Below are 20,539 nucleotides of genomic sequence, written 5' to 3' on the forward strand. Positions count from 1 at the left end.
AAAACACTCAATTATAATAGTTATGAGAGGTATCCAATAGGTGCTGATGACCATTTATCTGGAATGTTGAGGATAGGAGGAGGAAGGAAGACTGATGGATGCCTTTGTCTGAGCATGAGTAAAGGAGAGGAGATAGGTGGGAAGGAGGAAAGACTATCTCCGGTCCCAACTTCTTGACCTGGGAGTGCCACATGGATCTTTGCCTGGCTAGGAGAATGGGAGACCTGAAACTTTTCTCTCATCCCCTTCATTCCTGCATCCACCCAAGGCTCTTTGTTAACAGGCAGCAGACAGAATATCTTTAAATAAACACAGAGCAAAAGCTGTTACCACTGAAGATAGATGCTGAGTGTCTCGGGGGCCAGTATGATTTAATATCCACAGTATTACAGAAGAGCATGGCAGATGGATCTAGGCGACAATAGGAAAGCATGTACGCAAGCTCACCTTTAGGAATTGGGTTCAGATCCCCGAGAGCTCACTAGTGGAAATGATTTTCGGCCACGTCATCAGCACCTTGTTCGGGGCATTTCTTCCCCACTGTCTGCCTCCAGCTGTCAGTCAATCTTGAATGGTGATGATAATGGCCTGGTGCTGGTGGATTTGTGTTTCAGGCGAATCAGTGCTCAGCCAGGCTCCTGGAGCACAGCAGTCGAAGCATGGCAGAAAGCAGATAAAGCAGGGACGGAGTACTTGGTGATCACACCTTAGCCTGAAAGAAGAAAAGTATGTCTTAATCATCCACGTAGCCCAGTTCTATGGTCTTCCTCCTCTCCCCGCTCCCATTCCCACAACAAGGTCTTCTCTTAATTTCTACCAGCATCTAGTTCTCACAGGTAGCCAGTGCCCATAAGCTGCTCTGGATCTATTTCTTTAAGAGCCAAGAATGATCTTATCTCTTTATAGCTTTATATCCATTAAACTAAATTTACTGACTGGGCTTATAAAATTAAACTGAAATTAAATGGAGGAAAGAGATCCAGTAATTTCCTTCTGTGAGCAACATTCCATTGCTCAAAAACCATCACTGGCTCCCTATCACCTATAGGAAAAAAATGAAAATTTCTTAAACTGGCACTTACTGTATTCTACAAGGTGGTTGAAATCTATATTTCCATATTTTATAGGCATTCTCCCTCAAGCACCATGTATTTTATACTTAGTAAATAGGAAGGTCCAGGTTCCTGACTTACTTTAATCCTCTGTATATACCTGTAGCTTTGTGTTACCTAAGGAGCACATATCCTCCTTCTCATCTCCAACTATTGAATTTCCTTCTTTTTCAAGGCCAGACAGTTGTCCCCTTTGTTAAGCCTTCTCTTCTTCCTGATTCCCCCAGATTTTCTCATATCTCTTTTCTATGCCTTCTTCCTTGATTTCCCAACAGTCTACCTCGTATCTTGTTTATTTATGTATTGGTTTTCTACACACACACACACATATACACAAACACATGCATAAATACACACACATTTCCTATAATAAATTATAAACCCTTTGAGACATTTCTTTTCAGTTTTTTTTTAAACCAAGTACAATGGATATACTTAATATTTGTAGAATATAATTAAATTTAATGTAACTTTACAAGATCATGAATTTCAACTGGAAAGACTTTTAAAGACGTCACACTTAGATGAGAGGGATATTACATCTGTAGCCACTATAGCATACTATGTAAGACTTTACCCCTGCCTGTGTCTACTATATTGTATCCTGATTGTATCCTGAACAGGTCCAGGATTCAAGGAGTTAATTAAGGTCATAGAAGTGATGGAAGAAGGTGGGAGACACCTTGAGCTAGAGGACAACAGTATCTCTCAATGAAGAGTCAAGCCCTTTTAGCTGAGCTGGTGATCCAAGACCAAGAAGGAGATCGGGTCACTAGTGAGACAGTCGTAGGAAGGCAAGGTCGAGGGGAGGGTGTCTATGAATCAGGCTGTCCTTTTATGAACTGTCCAGTCAGACTAGCACAAGGAAGGAGAAGGATGAAGTCACCAAAACTTAGAGAAAAAAAATTCAAGGAACAGAGCAGTAGATAAGAAACAAGCTCTGTACAAATCAAAATAAAATAAAAAAATAATTCAGGTAATACTGAGTGCTTACTATGTGTCAGGATATACCCACTATGTGCTTATTGTTAACAAAACAGTCCCTGTCCTCAAGTTTACATATATCCCATGGACATTGACAAGGGAGATCTCCGGGATCAGCCGATACCATCTTCTCAGCCCATTTTCTAGTTCTTGGACAACTATAAATTACCTTAATACCTTTATAAAATACCTTGGACAGGTATTTTCCATTTCTAGTCTTTACAAAGGTAATCCTAGGGGTTTAAAAGACCTCAAATAAAATCTCATCCAAACTCTAGCTAAGAGAAAACCCCATCTGTATTATACCTGCCATCCAGCTTTTGTGGAAGACCTCGAGATCTAATTACTGGCTGTACATTTGTCCATTTTGGTCAGTAGCATTTCAGGGTAAATCTATTGCAATTATTTCTTCACATTTTTTTCCTTCCTCCTAAAATGTGACTATGTGAAGTTAAAATAAATGACATAGCCGTATGTTACCTTTAGCTGCATTTCAATTACAATGGTTTCTTCCCTTCTTCCCTTGGCATTTTTTTTTAATGTTTCTTTACATGGTCCTAGAAATTGTATATAAGGGACAATCAATATCAGAGAATCTGAACCAGAATAAATGGTCAGAGCAGCAAAAGCAAGAAAAAAGTCCAATCCCTCCCCCCCCCCCCAAAAAATAAAGGAGCATTATCTTAGGAAACTAACAAAAATAGCTGATGTTTCAAGGGAGGCTTAGATTTGGTCACAGACAATTTTGGTAAACTGGAAGGAGACAAGGAAGCTACTCTCTGTCAAAATCCTGCAGTGGGTCTATCTAGCTAATGGACAGTTGGCTGCTGCACTGATTCATTAGCAGCTTGTATCCTGGCTTTTCCAGCCCCACTCCTGAACCGACTTTATTCCACTCCTTTCCTTCTCTTGTATTCTTGTGCTTAAGGCTGCTCCCTGCAGATTTAATGGAAGAGGCAGATTTGCCCGTGAGTGGCAAATCCTTCACCAGATCAGAATGCCAGAGATGGGTGTCAGAAATGTGAGATTTGAAATGCACATTCATTTCAGCACTTCTGGTGTCTGTGTCAGCTTCAAGAATCAGTCTCCGCCTTGGTTTTACCCTGAGAGCACTGACCTTTTCGAAGGACTGGCCTTACAACATGGGTAAATTAGACTGTCTCCTACGTGATATGATTTGAGGGACCAATAGAGTCAGAAATTCTTGGAATCGGGAGGAACGGAGAGACCATCTAGTTCAATTTTCATTTTTATGAGTGAGAAAACAGATATTCAGGTGGAAGGAACCGACCGACTCTTATTACAAATGGAGTTTCATAACAAAGGTGAAACTAGAACCCAGAAATTGTGCCCACAAATATCTCAATTGCTTTCCCATTCCAGTGCATGAAATTTCAGCAGGAGAGCATAAAAGCTGAGGGGCTTGAAGAACCAAAAAGGGTTCACAGCTATCTTCTCTACTCAGGATTTCTCTATTTCTTTCTGTCTCTCGCCTCTGCCAGGATGAGCGATGAGCTGTACATCACTAATGGTCTTGATAGTGACTCAGGGTGCTTGGTGAAGGATTAAAGACACATCGGGGTGTCTGAGAGCAAAAAGGTTGACCAGCCTGAATTAGTGATAGCATCTAGATACTACTAGTTGGCAACTAGGTCATACAAAAGATAGAATGACAGATTGGAGTCAGCAAGACTTGATTGAAATTCTATCTCAGATAATCAGATATATGGTCCTGCACAATTTACCTAATCTCTCTCAGCATCAGCTTTATCATCTGTTAAATGTGGAGAATAATAATAATTGCTACTTCCTTCCCAGGATTGTTGAGAAGATAAAATCAGATAATATTTGCACAATGCTTGACCAAATAAGCAATGTATAAATGCCGGCTAGTAGTACTGAGTTGACAAATAGGACTATGGGCTGGCTGTATCCTTTGAAGCTGGGATGGAGATAACCTCTGAATGTAGGTATATGCAAAGTTCATAGGTAACGAGCACGGATTGTTGTGAGTGGGAAACTCTAATAGTTGACCTTTTGAGTCTGATTCCTCAGGGAGTTTGGGATGGCTGAAGAGGAAGGCAGCGCAGGACTCTGGTACTTTCTGTGTATGACTCCCTAGAGTCATAGTGAGATAAGAGACTTAGGACAAATCCCATGAAGCCATTTTATTTTTAAAGGGCTGTGATTATTAGTTTGTTGTTGTTGTTTAATTGTTCCAGTGATGTCCTGTTCTTTGTGACCCCATTTAGGGTTTTCATAGGAAAGATGCTAGAGGCGATTGCTATTTCCTTCTCCAGTTCATTTTACAAATAAGGAAACTGAGGCAAATAGTTAAATGACTGGATCACACAGCTAGTAAGTATCTGAGACCAGACTTGACCCCAAGAGATAGTATAGTATCTGGATGCCTGATTAAGAGCCTAGATGGATGTAAATACCTGATTGGAATGGTCCTGAGTTACCAGTACTAATGGAATCAATATAAAGGGGATTAATTTTGGAGACAGGAAAGCTGAGTTCAAATCCCCCCTCTCATACTTCCTACCTGGATGGTTCCAACAGGTTACTTCATTTCTTCAGCCTCTGTTTCCTAATTTATACAGTGAAGAAGGTGAATTAAATACTTCTACATCCCCTTCCAGCTCTTGAGCCTATAATCCTATATATGATTAAGTATAAAGGAGTTTACGTGAGTGGGATTGGGGTCCATGTCTGGCAAGTTGGAAACAAGTTGAGCTGTATCATCCGTATACTTTAATATTCACTGAAATTCCGGTATCAAAGGCAAGGAGGCATTCAAGTCACTGACACAGTGAATAAGGAGCTGGCTACAAAGTCAGGAGGACCTGGATCACAGCATGATACTAACCCCGTCAAATTCCGGGCATGTCAATTAATCTCTGTGTGATTTATGTAACTCTGAGTTTATAAATTGCAGAGACCAAGGCTGGAGGCTGTCTTGGGAAGGGAAGTTTCCTCACTAGGAATTCCTTAAATCACAGAAGCTGTGGCTCTTGTCCAAAACCAAACAATACAATATCAACTCATACACAAAACCCTAGCACGATCAGCAGGAACAGCGTTTTTACACAAAGGAATAAACATTCACTGGGGATTTGGTAGAGGGGATTATTACTCAGAAATGGGGTCAGATGTCATGACTTGTGAAGTCCTTTCCTACGCCGAGACTCCATGATTAAGTGCCTATGTACATAACAGGGAAAGATGCTAACCTTAGTTAGTCTTTGCCCCTGAATATCTATCATTCACCCTATATTCTTTTATGTTAATATAAAGGAATCCTTTGCCTTTGTCAAGGCCCTCAAAGAAAATGGTAGTAAGGAAAATTATATTATAATTTATTATAATTATTATTAGATTATTTTCAGTTTGGAATTCTTTTAAGAAGGACATGGTTGGGTATCATGAGCCAAAAAGCACTATTTGTTGGTCTGAGTGAAAAGATAGAAGTCTATAGCTAAGTAGATCTTCCTCTTGTCCCCAGGAAGGACTGTGTTTTATTGACAGATGGACAGGGAGAGGAAAGTGAAGGACCTCACAGCTCTGCATCATTTTGCTAACGTTCCAGGGCAGTCAGGTTGCGACCTCCTCATTTAAAACTGACCGTCCAGTCCCCATCATTTGGATCCAGTAGGTAATTTGAAAAATCCACAGCCTGCCTTGTGGATTGAATGAATTCCTTAGCCAAGTTTGCTATGCTATAATCCTTAAAACCACAAAATTAATCTGAAGAAAGCAAAGGAATATTGTAAGAAGATGGATTACTTGGTTCCCAAGCAAAGTGGCAAAAAGGACTTTCTTTGTATATGAAAGAATCAGAATCCCATCCTGTTATGTCAGAATCAAGAAATAGGTGGACAGGAGAAAAGGAAGTAAGAGAAATGGCATTATTTCATCATTAACAGTTCTATGAGTAGAATACATAGAATGGGTATTTAAGAGTTTGAAGCAACGGGAAAAGCTATTTAAAGAGAAGGGGGAAAGATATGATTGATAGCCTAGGTATTCCTTCCCTTGCAGTGTTGGGCTGGGGGTTTAAAACTTGTAATATTCTTGAGTTTGCCACAACGCAACAGTCTTCCAGTTCCGACATTTTCCTCTACATATTCTTTCATTCTGGATTTCCTGATAAACAAATTTTCACATCTCTAATATGAATATATGGGTAGCCTCTCAGAGAACCCTACATCCCTTCCATCTCTTGTGATACATTTTAGAGACCATTCTTCCATGCCCTTCTAAGCCTGAATTTACAAGTGTTCCTTATTCTTTTAATTGACCCAATTTATATTTGGGTCCTCTTCCTTCCTCTCTATAGCCCTCATACCTTTGAAATTTCATCTATTTTCCCCCTCATTCCATTTTCTTTTTGACCAAAATTGAATTAATCAGAATGCTCAGGGATAACAGAAAAGTTAGAGGAAAAGGTTCTAGTGAGTTTAATTTTCAGATTCATTAAAAATTTAAATGTTCATTTGAAAAAAAAATTAAAAATAGAATCACAAATTTTGAAAGAATATCAGGGATAGATCACCTAGTTCAACATTCCCCTCACCATTTTATAGATGAGGCAACAGAGGCCAAGATTAATCAATCATATGATGAATTATGAAAAGAGTCATAGGAAAAAACATTTTTTCTGATTCCATCATCATCACTCTGCTATGCTAATTCCCAAGGCCACTCTCTCTGCACCAGTAAGTCCATACTACCAATAGATTTACACTGGGGAGCAGGGGTCATCAAAGATTTTGCTGGATCTAGTATCATCAGTCTGAGTATCATTTCTCCTAATCCAGGACTGGAAATAGCGATGGAAGCGATTGGCTCGAAGCTTTACAAACTCCAGAAAGTCTCTTGGCAAACTTTTATTAAATTTGTCATTTGAGTAGAGGAGAAATGTGTCATGCTGAATTCATGAAAAGTACTTCTTTCTTTCTAAGAAATGGTATGGGAAACTTTGGCTTTTCCATGGAGGTATTTTCTTATTCTTTTCCACTTTCTCCTAACAGCAGAATGGCTGAAGAGGAAAAAAAAATGACAAGAAATAAGTTAACAATTCTTGCTAGTTGGTTTCCAATTCATTGAGGTTTTGCCATATGATTTTGAGAACTTTTTTTCTGCTTGTATGTTGCTTTTCCCACGTGGAGAGCTTTCACCCTGGATTCCCCCTTTCCTAGTATGAGGAAGTTAAATAGATATGATCATAGTTCTTACAGCTGAAGTGGAACTTAAGAGACCATCTAGTCCAGTCCCCTTGACATTAGGTAGTTTTTATTCCCATTTTATTAGCATCTTGAGGATGGAGAATTGTTTGTACTTTTTCTTTGTATACCCAATATATAGTCTAGGCACTTAATGTACATAATGTTTGTAAAGCACCATCAATAAGATATTGTTAGCACCAATGAAATGTTCATTTGGGCAATTCTCCCTTCTTTACAATTTAGAGGAATCTTACCTACATTCAATCAATATGCACAACCAAAGCAGCACCAGTAATAGGTCATTGATGGACTCTTTTGGAAAGGAAAAACATGGGGATTCCAAATTTCATATATTTGAACTCGATGACCACTAAAATGTTTAAATGATATTAACTTATACATGTTGGAAAACATCTGATACTCAATTTTTCAGCCATTGGGGAAAGCAAGAAAAGGAACAATTTGTTAAGTACCTACTAGGTATCAGGCTCTGTGCTAACTAAACACTTTACAAACATTATATCACTTAATCCTTACAACAATCCTGGAAGGTAGCTATTACCACCATTCTGCTGTTGAGGAAACTGATAGAAATTTGGTGACTTGTCTAGAGTCACTCAGCTAGTAAGTATCTGAGTCTGACTTTGAATTCAGTATACCTGACTCCCAGGTGTACTACTGGCTACCTCTAGAAAGAGAAAGAAAGGAGTGAGAAAGAGAGAATGAAAAAGTATTCAGAGCTTTAGAATTCCCTGGTACATTAACTGCCCCCCCTGATTGCCTACTGTGTACCTAGTACTAAGCTAGACTTCATGGAGGTGTATGAGGAAGATCTTAATCGCAAATACCAACCTCTAGGGAATTTCTATTGTTCCAGACTAGCGGACTTTGGCATATACATTGTTCAGTGCTTTCCTTTGGACTAACCATCAGTGGACCTCAGCAATATCGTATGTCCCAAGGAACTCTTCTGGATCTTGTTATTAAGTGAGTGGGTGTTGCCATGAGTAAGGATGTTGATTCCTGGCTCTCTGGTGGATAGCCCTATAGATCAGCCGAACCTTATAGAAAACTCACAAGTTGACATGTTTTTTCCCTCAAAGAAAAAACAAAACAAAAAACAACAACAAACAAAATTCTAACACAGAACTCATTGCCCCATTGGACTTCAAGAGTCGGCATCTTTGCCTATGTGATGTGACTTCAAGGATTCTAGGAAAGTATCTACTGGCCCATAAAATGATTCTTTCTTCTGGCTCACTGTTGCCTGAAATTTCAGCCTTACTGAAGCATATTTTTGTCTTAAGGAAGCTAACGTCCCCTTTTACCTTTCTCAAGGATACTTGTAATTGAGGGGCTTAGTTAAGACCTTTTAAGTTCCTTTCCAGTTCTAAATCTATGGTTCTATGAGCACAATAAATATAATCAATCACCTGCTCAGTTACCTGAATGTAAATGAGTTTTTCAGAGCCTTTACAGTAGAATCAGGTTTTACTAGAAAAAGAAATAATAATAACAGGGGACAGAAGTGGATCATAAGCTCTTTGAGCATAGGAACTGTGTTGTGTTTTGTATTTATATCTCTGTGAGTTACAGTATTATACTTGGCACATAGCAGATATTTAGTAAAGGCTTGCTGGTTGATTGAAAATACTGATCTCCTGCATGGGGAGAGAGTAAAAGACAATGGAGGAAGAAAAGGGCGATTCTAGTTGAAGGTGAACCTGTGACCTTCAGAGCCTTGACTCAGGTCAGCCCTTCTCATTTTTTAGAAAAAATAAAACCAAATCCACAAACAAGTATCTAGTCATATGATCATAAATTTAGATTGGAAGAGACACTGGGCTCATGAAAAAATCTGACCTTTAGAAATCAAATGATTTGTCCATGATCACAGAGCTATTAGTAGAACTTGGACTTGAATCCCAAACCTAGCCCTTTTTTCATTGTGCCATACTGACTCAAAAAAAAAGAAAAAGAAAAGAAGGAAGGAAGGAAGGAAGGAAGGAAGGAAGGAAGAAAGGAAGGAAGGAAAGAAGGGTGGATGGAAAGACAGATAGAAGGAAAGATAGAAGGAAAGAAAGAATGAGGGAGGGTGGGAAGAAGAGAAGGAAGGAAGGAAGAAAGGAAGGAAGGATGCCAGGATGCAAGGAAAGAAGGAAGGAGGGAAGGAAGAAAAGATGAAAGAAAGGAAGGATGAAAGGAAGGAAAGAAGGAAGGAAGGAAGGAAGGAGGAAAGGAAGAAAGGAGGAAGGAAGGAGGAAGGAAGGAAGGATGAAAGAAGGAAGGATGAAAGGAAGGAAAGAAGGAAGGAGGGAAGGAAGAAAGAATGAAAGGAAGATAGGATGAGAGGAAGGAAGAAGGAAAAAAAGGAAGAAATGAAGGTAGGATGAAAAGAAGGAAAGAAGGATAGAAGAAAGGAAGGAAGGAAGGAGAAGGAAGAAAGGAAGGAAGGAAGGAAAGAAGGAAGGAAGAAGGAAGGAAGGAGGAAAGAAGGAAGGAAGGAAGGAAGGAAGGAAGGAAGGAAGGAAGGAAAAGAAACCAAAACTCTATGGATTAGTAAACCTGTTCCATTATGCTCTTCTGTACTTGCTGTGTCCCTTGAAGTCACTTTTTTTCAAAGGTTTGTTTCCATCTTTCTAGATCTAGCCAGTATCTTTGAGGTCATCTAATCATCTAATCAGAGTAATATTGGTCACCAAGTTCTGTTACACAAGTTTCCTTTGCAAGTTAAGTCCCAACACATACTTATTCTAACCCAGGAAACAGTGACTACTGTGTTATCTGGAGATTGTTCTATTACCTAGAATTCTAAAATGATCGACATGTTTCCACATTTTTACAGAGATAAGTAATATTTCTTAGTGTAACTTGTTGAATTCTGACACCCTCAAGTGCCTTTTGTATTTTCAAAGAAGGAAAAACAAAACTCATTTAGCAAAACTTTGGTGTTTGCAGAATATTGTAGTGTCCAGATTCTTCAAGAAACCTTTGACAAGGTGTAGTATGCAGTAATGTTACGTTTAATAGAAAATACGGTCTATCAGGATTGCCCCATTCCTTAAACAGGTCAGGGAAGAGAGTCTATATCATATCCATTGCTGGGGAGGAGCCTGTCACAGTCCCAGGGACAGCCTTGCAAGCCTCCCAGCAAGTTCTGAAACCTGGGAGGCGTAACTAGCAACTTTTTTTCCTTCTAATTACTTACACATCTCCATGAATGTGTTGTTGATGTGAAGTCACACCACATGTCTTCCCGCCTGGGAATCAAGAGAAGATACTTTCCTCTCATCCTGGTGAGGGGCCCGAGAGAGAAGAAATGAAAACAAACTCGAACAAATCAATGATAGCCTTTTCCTGGAGTATTCCTTTCTCTGTGATGCATGATCACTTGTAGCACACTTTTGAAGTCCCTTCCAGGGCTTGTGGTCATTAGTGGGAAATTCTCAAGAGCCAGGATATGACCAGATCACCTTTGTTTCACTTCATGACATCTGTGGGCCTCACAGTACCTGGCAGAGGAGCAAGACTGCCATTTGTCATCAGAAAGGGTTTTTTTTTTCTGTAAACATTTGAAAAACATCACCACCGTCTCTGGAAATTAATCAATTGGGAAGCGAACTGTGTGTTGGAAGGTTAATCCATCACACTGCTTGGTGTGCCGTGGTCATAAGTCATCTTCAGGAAAGAACACGAGATAATGAGATTAACACCTTCTTCGGAGGGAAGAAAAGCATCCAGTGTGGAATGGCACAATGTCTTTAAAAAAATTCTCCGTTAAATGCTCAGTCATTTGCTAGAGGAATCAAAACCAATTCCATGGAGATTTATTAATTTGAGAAAAAAAAATTTTCAAGCCTCCCTAGATCCTCATTCAGACTGCCACATCTCTCCCAGCCCAAAGCACCCACAGCATCCCTCCTCCACTTTCTTCACTAAAATGGCATAAATGATTGTGAATTATACACAGTGAATGTGCTGTATCCAGTATACATACTGCATTTATACAGTCATCTCCTTCACACACATGGACACACCCATGCTAAGTACTACTAAAGCTCTCTGTTGTCATTTCTTGTCTCTCAAGCCCACAGAATTGACATCCCTCTGTATCATGTTCTTTCATCAGATTTCCATGTGCTAAAACGTCTTCTACATATGTGATGTTATCTAAGAGAAGGAAGAAAAAAAACTCATTTTCCTCTCAGCAATTGAAAAGGTCTGGGTTGGGGGTGGGGGTTGGCAGTAGGGGTAGTAGGAGCTAAAATCAAAGTGAATTGATTTCAATCTCCCTATTTTCCAAAAGGATCGACAGGCCTTGGAAGTGGGGAAGGTTTTTTGCCTCTAAGCCTACAGAGGCAATCCACACAGACCTTATCTTCATACACCACAACATGAACCAGCATCTGAGTCTGAACTCATGTGGCGTTCTTATGTCAGGCTTATATATTCATGGCATTAGAAGCAGCTTCCCTCAGTCATCTTAGGTTTGGGTCACAGGATTGTTTTCCAGAGGGTAGCATCCTAGCACTGTTCAATTACAGATGTCAGGCACAGAACAGAGAGTTCTGCCCCTCCTTCCATCTATCTCCCATGCAGACACATAGACCGCCTTCCCTCCATCCCTCCATCCCTCCATCCCTCCATCCCTCCATCCCTCCATCCTCCATCCCTCCCTCCTTCTCTCTCTCTCTCTCTCTTTCTCTCTCTCACACACACACATATACTTGTTATAAAAGTCTCAGTCATCTCAAAAAGGAATACAGGAAAGCATAATTAGTGTAGAGTAGTTAATCCAAGAGATAATGTCTGGAGATAAAAGTGTTTTCCAAATCCCCTCCCCTTCCAGGCTCTCAAATCAGATCAGTGTTCTTCCCAGACTACTAAATGTCTGAATGGATTTCATTTGCATCCTGTATGTCATTATGTCATGTTTTAATTAAAATAAAGCAGGATGAACTTTCCCAAGTAAGGAAGAGTGACTTTTTATGCATGCTTGCATGCATGTTTCTATCTCTGAGTGCATCCAAGTCAGCCTCCCTTGATTTTACATTAGAAAATAATTTTTAGCACTCCTCTTTAAATATTCTCTTCAGAAATGATTTTAAATGTTAGCAGATTCATTTCTCCTCAAGAAAAGAAAGAGGAGATAGGAAACCTACACCCCTAGTTTCCACAAACCTCCTGGTGATGCCGCCCTGTGTCTGATAAAGTTGGTTCTGACTCTTTAAGCCTGATAACATTCCCTCTTTTTCCCATCCTTCTATTTGGAATTCTCCCAGAACAGACGCATCCTCTGCACTGATGAGCCTCTGGCTTTGAAAGAGAGAGGTCTGGACATGGATAATGGGGGTTCAGGTTTGAAAATTTGCCACCAGGAAATTTTTATTCACATCATACATTTGCTCAGCTATTCAAAGAGCCCCTTCCCACCCCCCAGAAACTCTGATCTTCCCCCTCCCTCATTCACACAATCCCCTTCATCTCTAAAACCTGACGTTTTTTTCCCAACACAGCTGCCTAGGTCTCAGTTGCAGAACTCATTTGGTGGTGCAGAAAGCAGTTGGCCAGTTTTACCAAAGGGAAAAAAAAAATCCAAAATACTTCGTGAAATCATAAGCTTCTAAAAAGAGAGCCAGAAAGGAAATGTCTTGGATTAACAAACACTCCAGTTTCTGTCCATCATCCTCTCAGTCATGTGCAAACACAAGAAGAAATGAGGGATCTCCCTCACACCCAACTGATGGCTTTGGGGGTGTAGTCTGCCCCTAATCTCTTCTCTTAGGAGTTAATTTGCTGGAGGCATTCATCCTGAGGTAGGATTTGAGAGTGGTTTTCTATAGTAACTAGAAGTGTGCTATTCTCTATCCCCTCTAAGCTTACTTGCAGCTTTAGCAGTTCACTCCTGAAAACACACAGAGCTTTTGCCACTGAAAATTTGGATCTGGTCTTTCTTTTCTCAGCATCCCCCAGCTAGTACAGAGAGAACTATGAGAGCTCTCTTTCTCTCTCTCTCCCACTCTTTTTTTTTCCTCTCCCTCTCACCCTCTCCCTCTCCCTCTCCCTCTTCTTTCTCCTTCTCTCCCTCTCACCCTCTCCCTCTCCCCCTGCCTCTTCTTTCTCCTTCTCTCCCTCTCACCCTCTCCCTCTCCCTCTCCCTCTTCTTTCTCCTTCTCTCCCTCTCACCCTCTCCCTCTCCCTCTCCCTCTTCTTTCTCCTTCTCTCCCTCCACCATCCGGATCAGAGAAGTAATAGAAGCAAGTGTGGTGGAGTGGAGATGAGAAGGAGAGATTCCCCTTCCCATGGCTTAAAAATGTCAACAACACAGATTTTTTTTAAAGGTTACTCTCCATGGCCCTTACAAGTGGCTTATTTGGGCAGCCTTCTTTAAAATTCTTAATTTTATTTTTTGCCAAGAACTTGTTCAGGACTAAATAAGAGTATCTATTACCTTTTTTTTTTAAGACTGGGAGTTCATAGCATTTTCAGGGAAAACATATATTTATGTAAAATATCCTGCTATTCTCCTTCCTTTCCCTCCCTCCCTGACTCCCTCCCTCCCCAAGTAACATACAGTCGATGGAAATCAACCATCACATTAGAATGCTATTCCCTTTCTTAATTTCTTTCCATTTGATATGGCTTCTCTGCTGCTTGATTCCCATGTCAACACAGAATCCCCAGGAAGAAGTGGTCTAGCTGTTGCATCTCTGGCCCGGAGGGATCAATGCATTTAGGGTACACCAGTCTGTGAAAACTGTAAATGCTATTTTATTTTAAACATTTTTAGTTTACAAAAAAAAAAAATCAATGATTGGTACCTTTTTTTTTTTTTTTTACACTCTCAGATTCCTGAATATTGACAAATCTTCAAAGAGAGGAGTTCTCATATGAAATTTAAGATAAACTGTCCTGAAGGTCGTGTGGTGTGTGAATGCGTGTGTGTATGTGGTGTGTGCGTGTGTGACTCTGAGTGTGTATGCAGAGGATGTGGGGAGTCGGGGGTGAGGGGCGGGGGTTCTGGTTTCTGGTTTGTGTTCTTGATTGTTTTTTTTAAGACACGGATAAAGCTAAAATCTCAAGTCTGGAGACCAGAGTCTCTGACCAATTCAGTCCAGAACCGCATGAGACAGCAGGGCAGCGCCAACCCTCCCCCCGCTCCTCTCTCCCCACGGTTATTTGGTTGCTCACGGGTCTGACAGCCCCCATCACACCTCGCATTCCCTGGCCGGTTGCTGGTGACAGGAACAGGAGCCGTACTCGTTAATGATCACCAGCGCGCCCTCAATGTGGTTGGGCTTGTAGTCCACATAGTACTCCTGGGCTGACATGGCAGCCATCTGATGCATAGTCTGTTTCTGCTTCTGCTTTCTGCGCTGTGTCACAAAACACTGTCGCAGCTGCCTGAGGCTGGCCGGGAAACACTTCCAGGACACGTACAAAACCAGCACCACGATGAGGAAGGAGAAGATGAGGGCCATGGTGCCCGTGACCACCTTATGGATCTGCACGGCGTTCTCGGCGTGCTCGACGGGGACGGTGACCCCCTCGACGCCGTCCGTGGTCCGGGCTCCCTCCAGCTCCTGGCCCCCGCCGGCGGGCGCGGTGGTGGCGGGGCCGGCGCCGCCGTCGCTGTGGTTGGTGACGGCCGACAGCAGGTGGCCGCTGGTGGGCTCCGCCGCGTCCTCGCAGAGGTGAAAGGCGTACACGGCGTCCAGGACGTCCTCGCCCTGGGCGTACTCCGGGCTGGCGCAGAGCAAGTTGCCGTCGTAGCGCCCCTTGAAGTTGCTGAGCCAGGAGGCCAGGGCGCACACGTTGCGCCCGCAGTCCCACACGTTCCCCGACAGCGTGATGCTGGACAGGGATTTCCAGGAGTTGAGGATGCGGGGGTCTATGTAGGTGAGCCGGTTGGAGTCGAGCTGCAGGGAGTCGAGGTGCGGCACGGCCTCGAAGGCGTGCGGCTCCATGTACTCGATCTCGTTGCCGGACAGGTCCAGCTTCTCCAGCCTCCACACCCAGTCCAGGGAGTTGACGACGATGGCCACCTTGTTGCGGCGCAGGCACAGCGAGTGCAGGGACACGAGGCGCGGGAAGTGCGCCAGGTTCACCTTCACCAGGTCGTTGTGCTCCAGGTGGAGCTCGGTGAGCTTGAAGAGGCCGGCGAAGGAGTTGCGCGCCAGGCTCTTGAGCTGGTTGTAGCCGATGTCGAGGAACTTGAGGCTGCGGCAGTCCTGGAAGATGCGCACGGGCACGAACTTGATGGCGTTGGCCCGCATGTGCAGCGTGGTGAGCTTCCGCAGCCCGTGGAAGAGGTCGGGCGCCAGCGCCTGCAGGTTGTTGTAGGACAGGTCCACGCTGCGCAGGTTGGGCATGGGCCGGAACGTGGTGTTGGCCAGCTGGCTGATCTGGTTGGAGCTCAGGGTGAGCTCCTTCACCCGCCGCAGCTTCTGAAAGGCGTCCCCCTCCACCGAGCAAATGTGATTGTGATCCAGATAGAGCCACGTGAGCTGCATTAACCCCGTGAACTGTCCATCACGCAGCTCCGAGAGGCTGTTGTACCGCAGAGACAAGCCCATCATGCCAGACAGGTTGTGAGGCGCCTCCGTGAGGTTCAGTGACTCACAGTACAACAGCCGCCCCTCGCACCGACACAGCTGCGGGCACCCGCTCTGCGCCGCCGGGAGCATCTGAAAGCCGACACCCAGCACACACACGATCCACCCCGGGGGTTTCCTCAGCAGCCAGTTTAGACAGAGCCCGAGAAGCAGGAAATCCATTAGCAAGAATCTTTCCGGAGAGGTTCGACAATGTCCATTGAACCGCTAGGTCAGGAGTCTACATCATATTTTATTTCGGGGAGAGGGGGGGTGGGGTGGGGTGTCAAATAAACGAGAAGAGTATTAAAAAAAGAGAGAGAGAGAGAGAGAGAGAGAGCCAGACCAAAAAATAAATAAATAAAACCTCCAGGCACACGGTTCACCTTTAAACATGCAGAAAGCTGGGCGTCATTTAAAGTTCATGGAAACGCAACGGTAAAAAAGATCGTGATTTTGTCCATGTTAGAGACTGCAGCAAAGGGGGGAAAAAGGAGGAAAAAAATCTTTCTTCATGAAAGAATTTAATTAAAAAGTGTCTTACCCACCCTTTTCCAGAGAGTGACAACCTCCATTCAGCTGCTTCCTTTGTGTTTGGGCTAATTATATGCAGGGCTAGAAAAGACCCCTCTGTGCTACAAATTCCGTCCCTTTCAATTCCGAGCAAAGCTGGCGGGCTCACAATGTCTCACTTTGCTTGGGCTCGGAGGGCTGGAAGGGATGGCCGGCTCTCTGGCTCGCTGACTTCTAGGACCTGCAAGTTTCCCGAACTACGTGCAAGAGCTTCGGCTCCCCCTCCTCCTCCTCCTGCTCTTCTTCCTCCTCCTCCTCCTCCTCCTCCTCTTCCTCCTCCTCTTGCTCTTCTTCTTCCTCCTCCTCCTCTTCTTCCTCCTCCTCCTCCTCTTTCTCTTTTTCCTCCTCCTTTTCCTCCTCCTCCTCCTCCTTTTCCTCCTCCTCCTCCTCTTCCTCCTCCTCCTCCTCCTCCACCACCACCACCTCCTCCTCCTCCACCACCACCACCTCCCCCGGCTCCTTTCTCTCTGCAGTTAATCCGGTGACGTGGTGGGGAAAAAAACTCCAAACTCTTTCCCAACGACTCCGCGGGAGCTGACAATCCGGTTAATGTCCGTCATTGGAAATGAACACTCTCCGGCGGCGCCACCTTCCTCACTTCGCCGAGACAGCCGGCCATCCGTTCCCGGAGCGGCTCCGGAGAGCTTGGCTGCCCATCCTCTGGGGCGCCCGCTCGGCTCAGGGGTGCTGCTGCTTGGCTGGGGCGGGCGGCAGGGGCGCGAGGAGGGAGAGACCGTGGCGGGGAGCGGGGAGAAGAAGGCAGGCGGCGGGGGCAGGGGCAGGAGCAGGGGCGGCGGCGGAGGTGGCAAGAGGATGCTCCCCTTCGGCCGAGCAGTGATGCTGCTGCTGCTGCTGCTGCTGCTGCTGCTGCTGCTGCTGCTGCTGCTGCTGTTGTTGCTGCTGCCGCCGCCGCCGCTGCCTCCGCCGCCGCTGCCGCTGCCGCTGCTGCTTCCGACGCTGCTGCTTCCGACGCTGCCGCGGCTGCCGGGTCTTGCAGAGGCACCTTCTGCTCAGTGAGTGTCGTAAGCTGCTCACGATTGTACGTCTTGCCTGTGCACCTCAGACATGGGCAGATTGAAAAGGGGTGGGCATAAAACCAACACTGGAGCGAACCAGTAAAGTAATATATGTTCTTTGATGAAATGGAAAATACTTTAAGCCTCTTGGTCCATTTTTCAAGAAGAGAGAGAGAGAGAGAAAGAGAGAGAGAGAGAGAGAGAGAGAGAGAGAGAGAGAGAGAGAGAGAGAGAGAGAGAGAGAGAGAGAGAGAGAAGAAAGAAAAGAGAAGAGAGAGAGAGATGGGGGTGGGTGGGTGGGCAGAGAAAGAATAATCAAGGGCAGAGTATTTTTAAGTGGGAAACTGCATTATTCATTCCCTCCCCTTGGTTCCCCCACCTCCCCCATCCCTTCAAGCTTCCTAGATGGAGAAGACACACAGCAATCTCTGTGGAAAGAGACATTGGTTCGCTGGATTTGGAGAAGCAACTTGAGAAAGTGAAGAAGAAACGGAAGAGAAGACTCCTGAGGTTTTGCTTCTTTCACCATCACCCCCAACCTCCCCTCCTCCCAGTCCTTCTAATGCAGACAGGAGCACTGCACCCGGCTGGCTAGTCCTCCTTAGTGGCTGAGTTTGTTTTATTTTTCAATCCAGGCAGTTTTGGCAAAGCTATTCCTTATCCTTCCAGAGAGAGAGAGAGAGAGAGAGAGAGAAGAGAGAGAGAGAGAGACTCTTCTTGCAGAGATGAATGTCTGTGTGCAAGGCAGCTATGATTAAATGCTGGGCTCGGCCAGCCTACACACATACATGTAAGCATCGTGCTGGGGAGGACACACACAGGGTGCATCTCTGTATTCCGTGGCAGATTGGAATCTGCTGCATAGACCCCAAGATCTGTGGGTTTGTAGAGGGCATTGCTCATGGTGGAGAAGATGGATGTAGCTGAACCCACATGTGTGGGGAGATACATGAGGTGGGAGGGAAAAAGGATGGCGAATTTGGCCCCTAGCTGATTTTTGTCCAGTGTTCTGTGAAGACAGAACCCTGCCTCTATCTGCTGCAGGCTTTTTGGAAGCTTTCCCTGCTGGTATCTAAGTCATCACAACTGATGGGAGAGGGTCCCGACACTGGATTCTCTCCCCTCTGTTTTGAGCACAGAAGGTAGAGGTGAATCTTGAAGGGGTTGTCTTTACGTCTTTTGGAAATATACTTCCTCAGAGAAGAATCTAAGACACTACTGGATTCCCACCCCAAGGTTAGCATGGGCACCAGGGATTCCTGTCACAGACAAAAGTCTCATGGAAGAATAAAAATCTTCAGAACAGACTGTGATAATTTCTCTCCTGCTGTCACCATGGAATTCTGTTTCAAGAAATGGTCCAGCATTGGATGTTTCTGCTGCTCTGGGTGTGGAGGTGGGTGGGGCCCAGAGAGTGCCAAAGCAGATGTCCCAAGTAGCATTTTAATTTGGGAGCTGTGGCTGGTTGGGTCCCCAGAACTACCGAGCCATATCTGAGGAGGGGAACCAAAGCCATCACTGAATGCCAAATCCAGAACCCTTTAGAGGCATGGGTCTCAAGGAGTGAATCATTTTAGATCAAGCAGATTTGACCATCCAGAGGAAACACAGACAAATGTGAGAGAACTGCATTAGAATTATCTATGACGAGCCATACCTATTTGCATGGTGAACTTAGATCTGAAATGCCCATTGACATCAAATGCTGTTAGTCAGACAAGCATTTATAAAGCACCTACTATTATCATATGTCATAATGGGAATGCCAAAACAAAAAATGAAACAGGCCTGAACTTTAAAGAGGTAGGAAGCTTAGAAATCTGAATTATCAGAATGAGAAGAAACCTTTGAGTTTATCCAAGCCAGGGGTTCTTAATCATTTTTTTCTAATGTCACAAAATCCTTTGGCAGTCTAAGGACCCCCTGTCACTTTTTGAATGCATAAAATCCAAAGTGCAGAATTTCAAAGGAAAGCAATTATATTGCAATGTGCTTAGCAGCAACCTGCAAAAACAAATTCATGAATTCTAGGTTAAGAAACCCTCTTCTAGATCAATAAAGAAGGAAACAGACTCTGAGAGGAAAAGGGATTTGTTTCATCAAAAGGAAGCTACTGGAAAGTAGGGAAAGTTTTATTTTTGTCTATGTATCTTCAGGGTGTAGAACAGTGTCTGGCACATATTATGGTGCTTAATAAATGCTTCTTCGTGGATTGATTGTTCTGAATCATACAGTTTTCATCATTTTGCTTCCCACTTTCAGTATTGACCAAAAGCTCCCAATTGCCTGTTGTACAATTCTATAGCTTAAAGAGACCTTAGAGGTCATCCAGAATAACCTTGTCATTTTCCATGTGAAATAAAAGCACAGAGAGGTAGGAATAATTAGCTCAAAGTCACAAAGCTCATTAGTGGCAGAACTGAGTCTATAACTCAGGTTTGTACCTAGCCATTTTGATGCCTGGGGAAAGCATTAGAAAATGTGCCCAGGGCAAGCAGCAGTAAAACACCCTTGAATCAAGGGCTGATATATTTTTTTTCCTGATAAATTCAGTTAGTAGAAGAAGACTTTGGGAAAAATCTAGCGGCCACGAGTTCTTCTTGGGAACTGGTTCTTTTGGAGGAAAAACAAAAAGACATTGCCCTGTGACAGCCCTAGAGAGATCCTAAGATGCCAAAAGGCCACAGCTCTGAAGACTGCCACTGAGGGAAGAAGCATAGTAGGGCTGGACGGGAGAGATGATCACCTGTGTTTTGCATCCCAGGAGAAAGTGGGAGAATTGGACATATACATGAAATCTGGTAACTTTCTATTTTAGTTAATTATTTTTATTACGCAGCTGCCAAGTTTAGTTATTTTGCCTTCTGAAAAAGTCTAAGTGCCGTCTTGCCCTCTAAATTTTAGCACGCCAGTCAATGCCAAACTGCCCTATGCCAGTGACATCTTCACTACAACAAAACCCAGGCTGTTGCCCAGCTCGATGGACTAGATCACATTGCTAAGCTAGATGGATGCTTCCCTTTTACCCC

The 20,539-nt window shown here is 43.8% G+C and overlaps 2 protein-coding genes across 3 annotated transcripts in view; one reads left to right on the forward strand and one right to left on the reverse strand.

The window, feature by feature from the left end:
- CTNNA2 (catenin alpha 2) overlaps nucleotides 1-20,539 on the forward strand; it is a 1,459,872-nt gene that overhangs the window by 952,688 nt on the left and 486,645 nt on the right. The gene's annotated exons all lie outside the window — the stretch shown is intronic.
- Nucleotides 14,075-16,744, reverse strand: LRRTM1 (leucine rich repeat transmembrane neuronal 1). The gene has a single exon (XM_051974338.1). It carries the CDS (start codon nucleotides 16,102-16,104, stop codon nucleotides 14,536-14,538), a length of 1,569 nt encoding a protein of 522 aa, XP_051830298.1. The 5' UTR covers nucleotides 16,105-16,744; the 3' UTR covers nucleotides 14,075-14,535.

The sequence above is a fragment of the Antechinus flavipes genome, chromosome 2 (genome assembly GCF_016432865.1).
Source record: "Antechinus flavipes isolate AdamAnt ecotype Samford, QLD, Australia chromosome 2, AdamAnt_v2, whole genome shotgun sequence".
Lineage (NCBI taxonomy): Eukaryota > Metazoa > Chordata > Mammalia > Dasyuromorphia > Dasyuridae > Antechinus > Antechinus flavipes.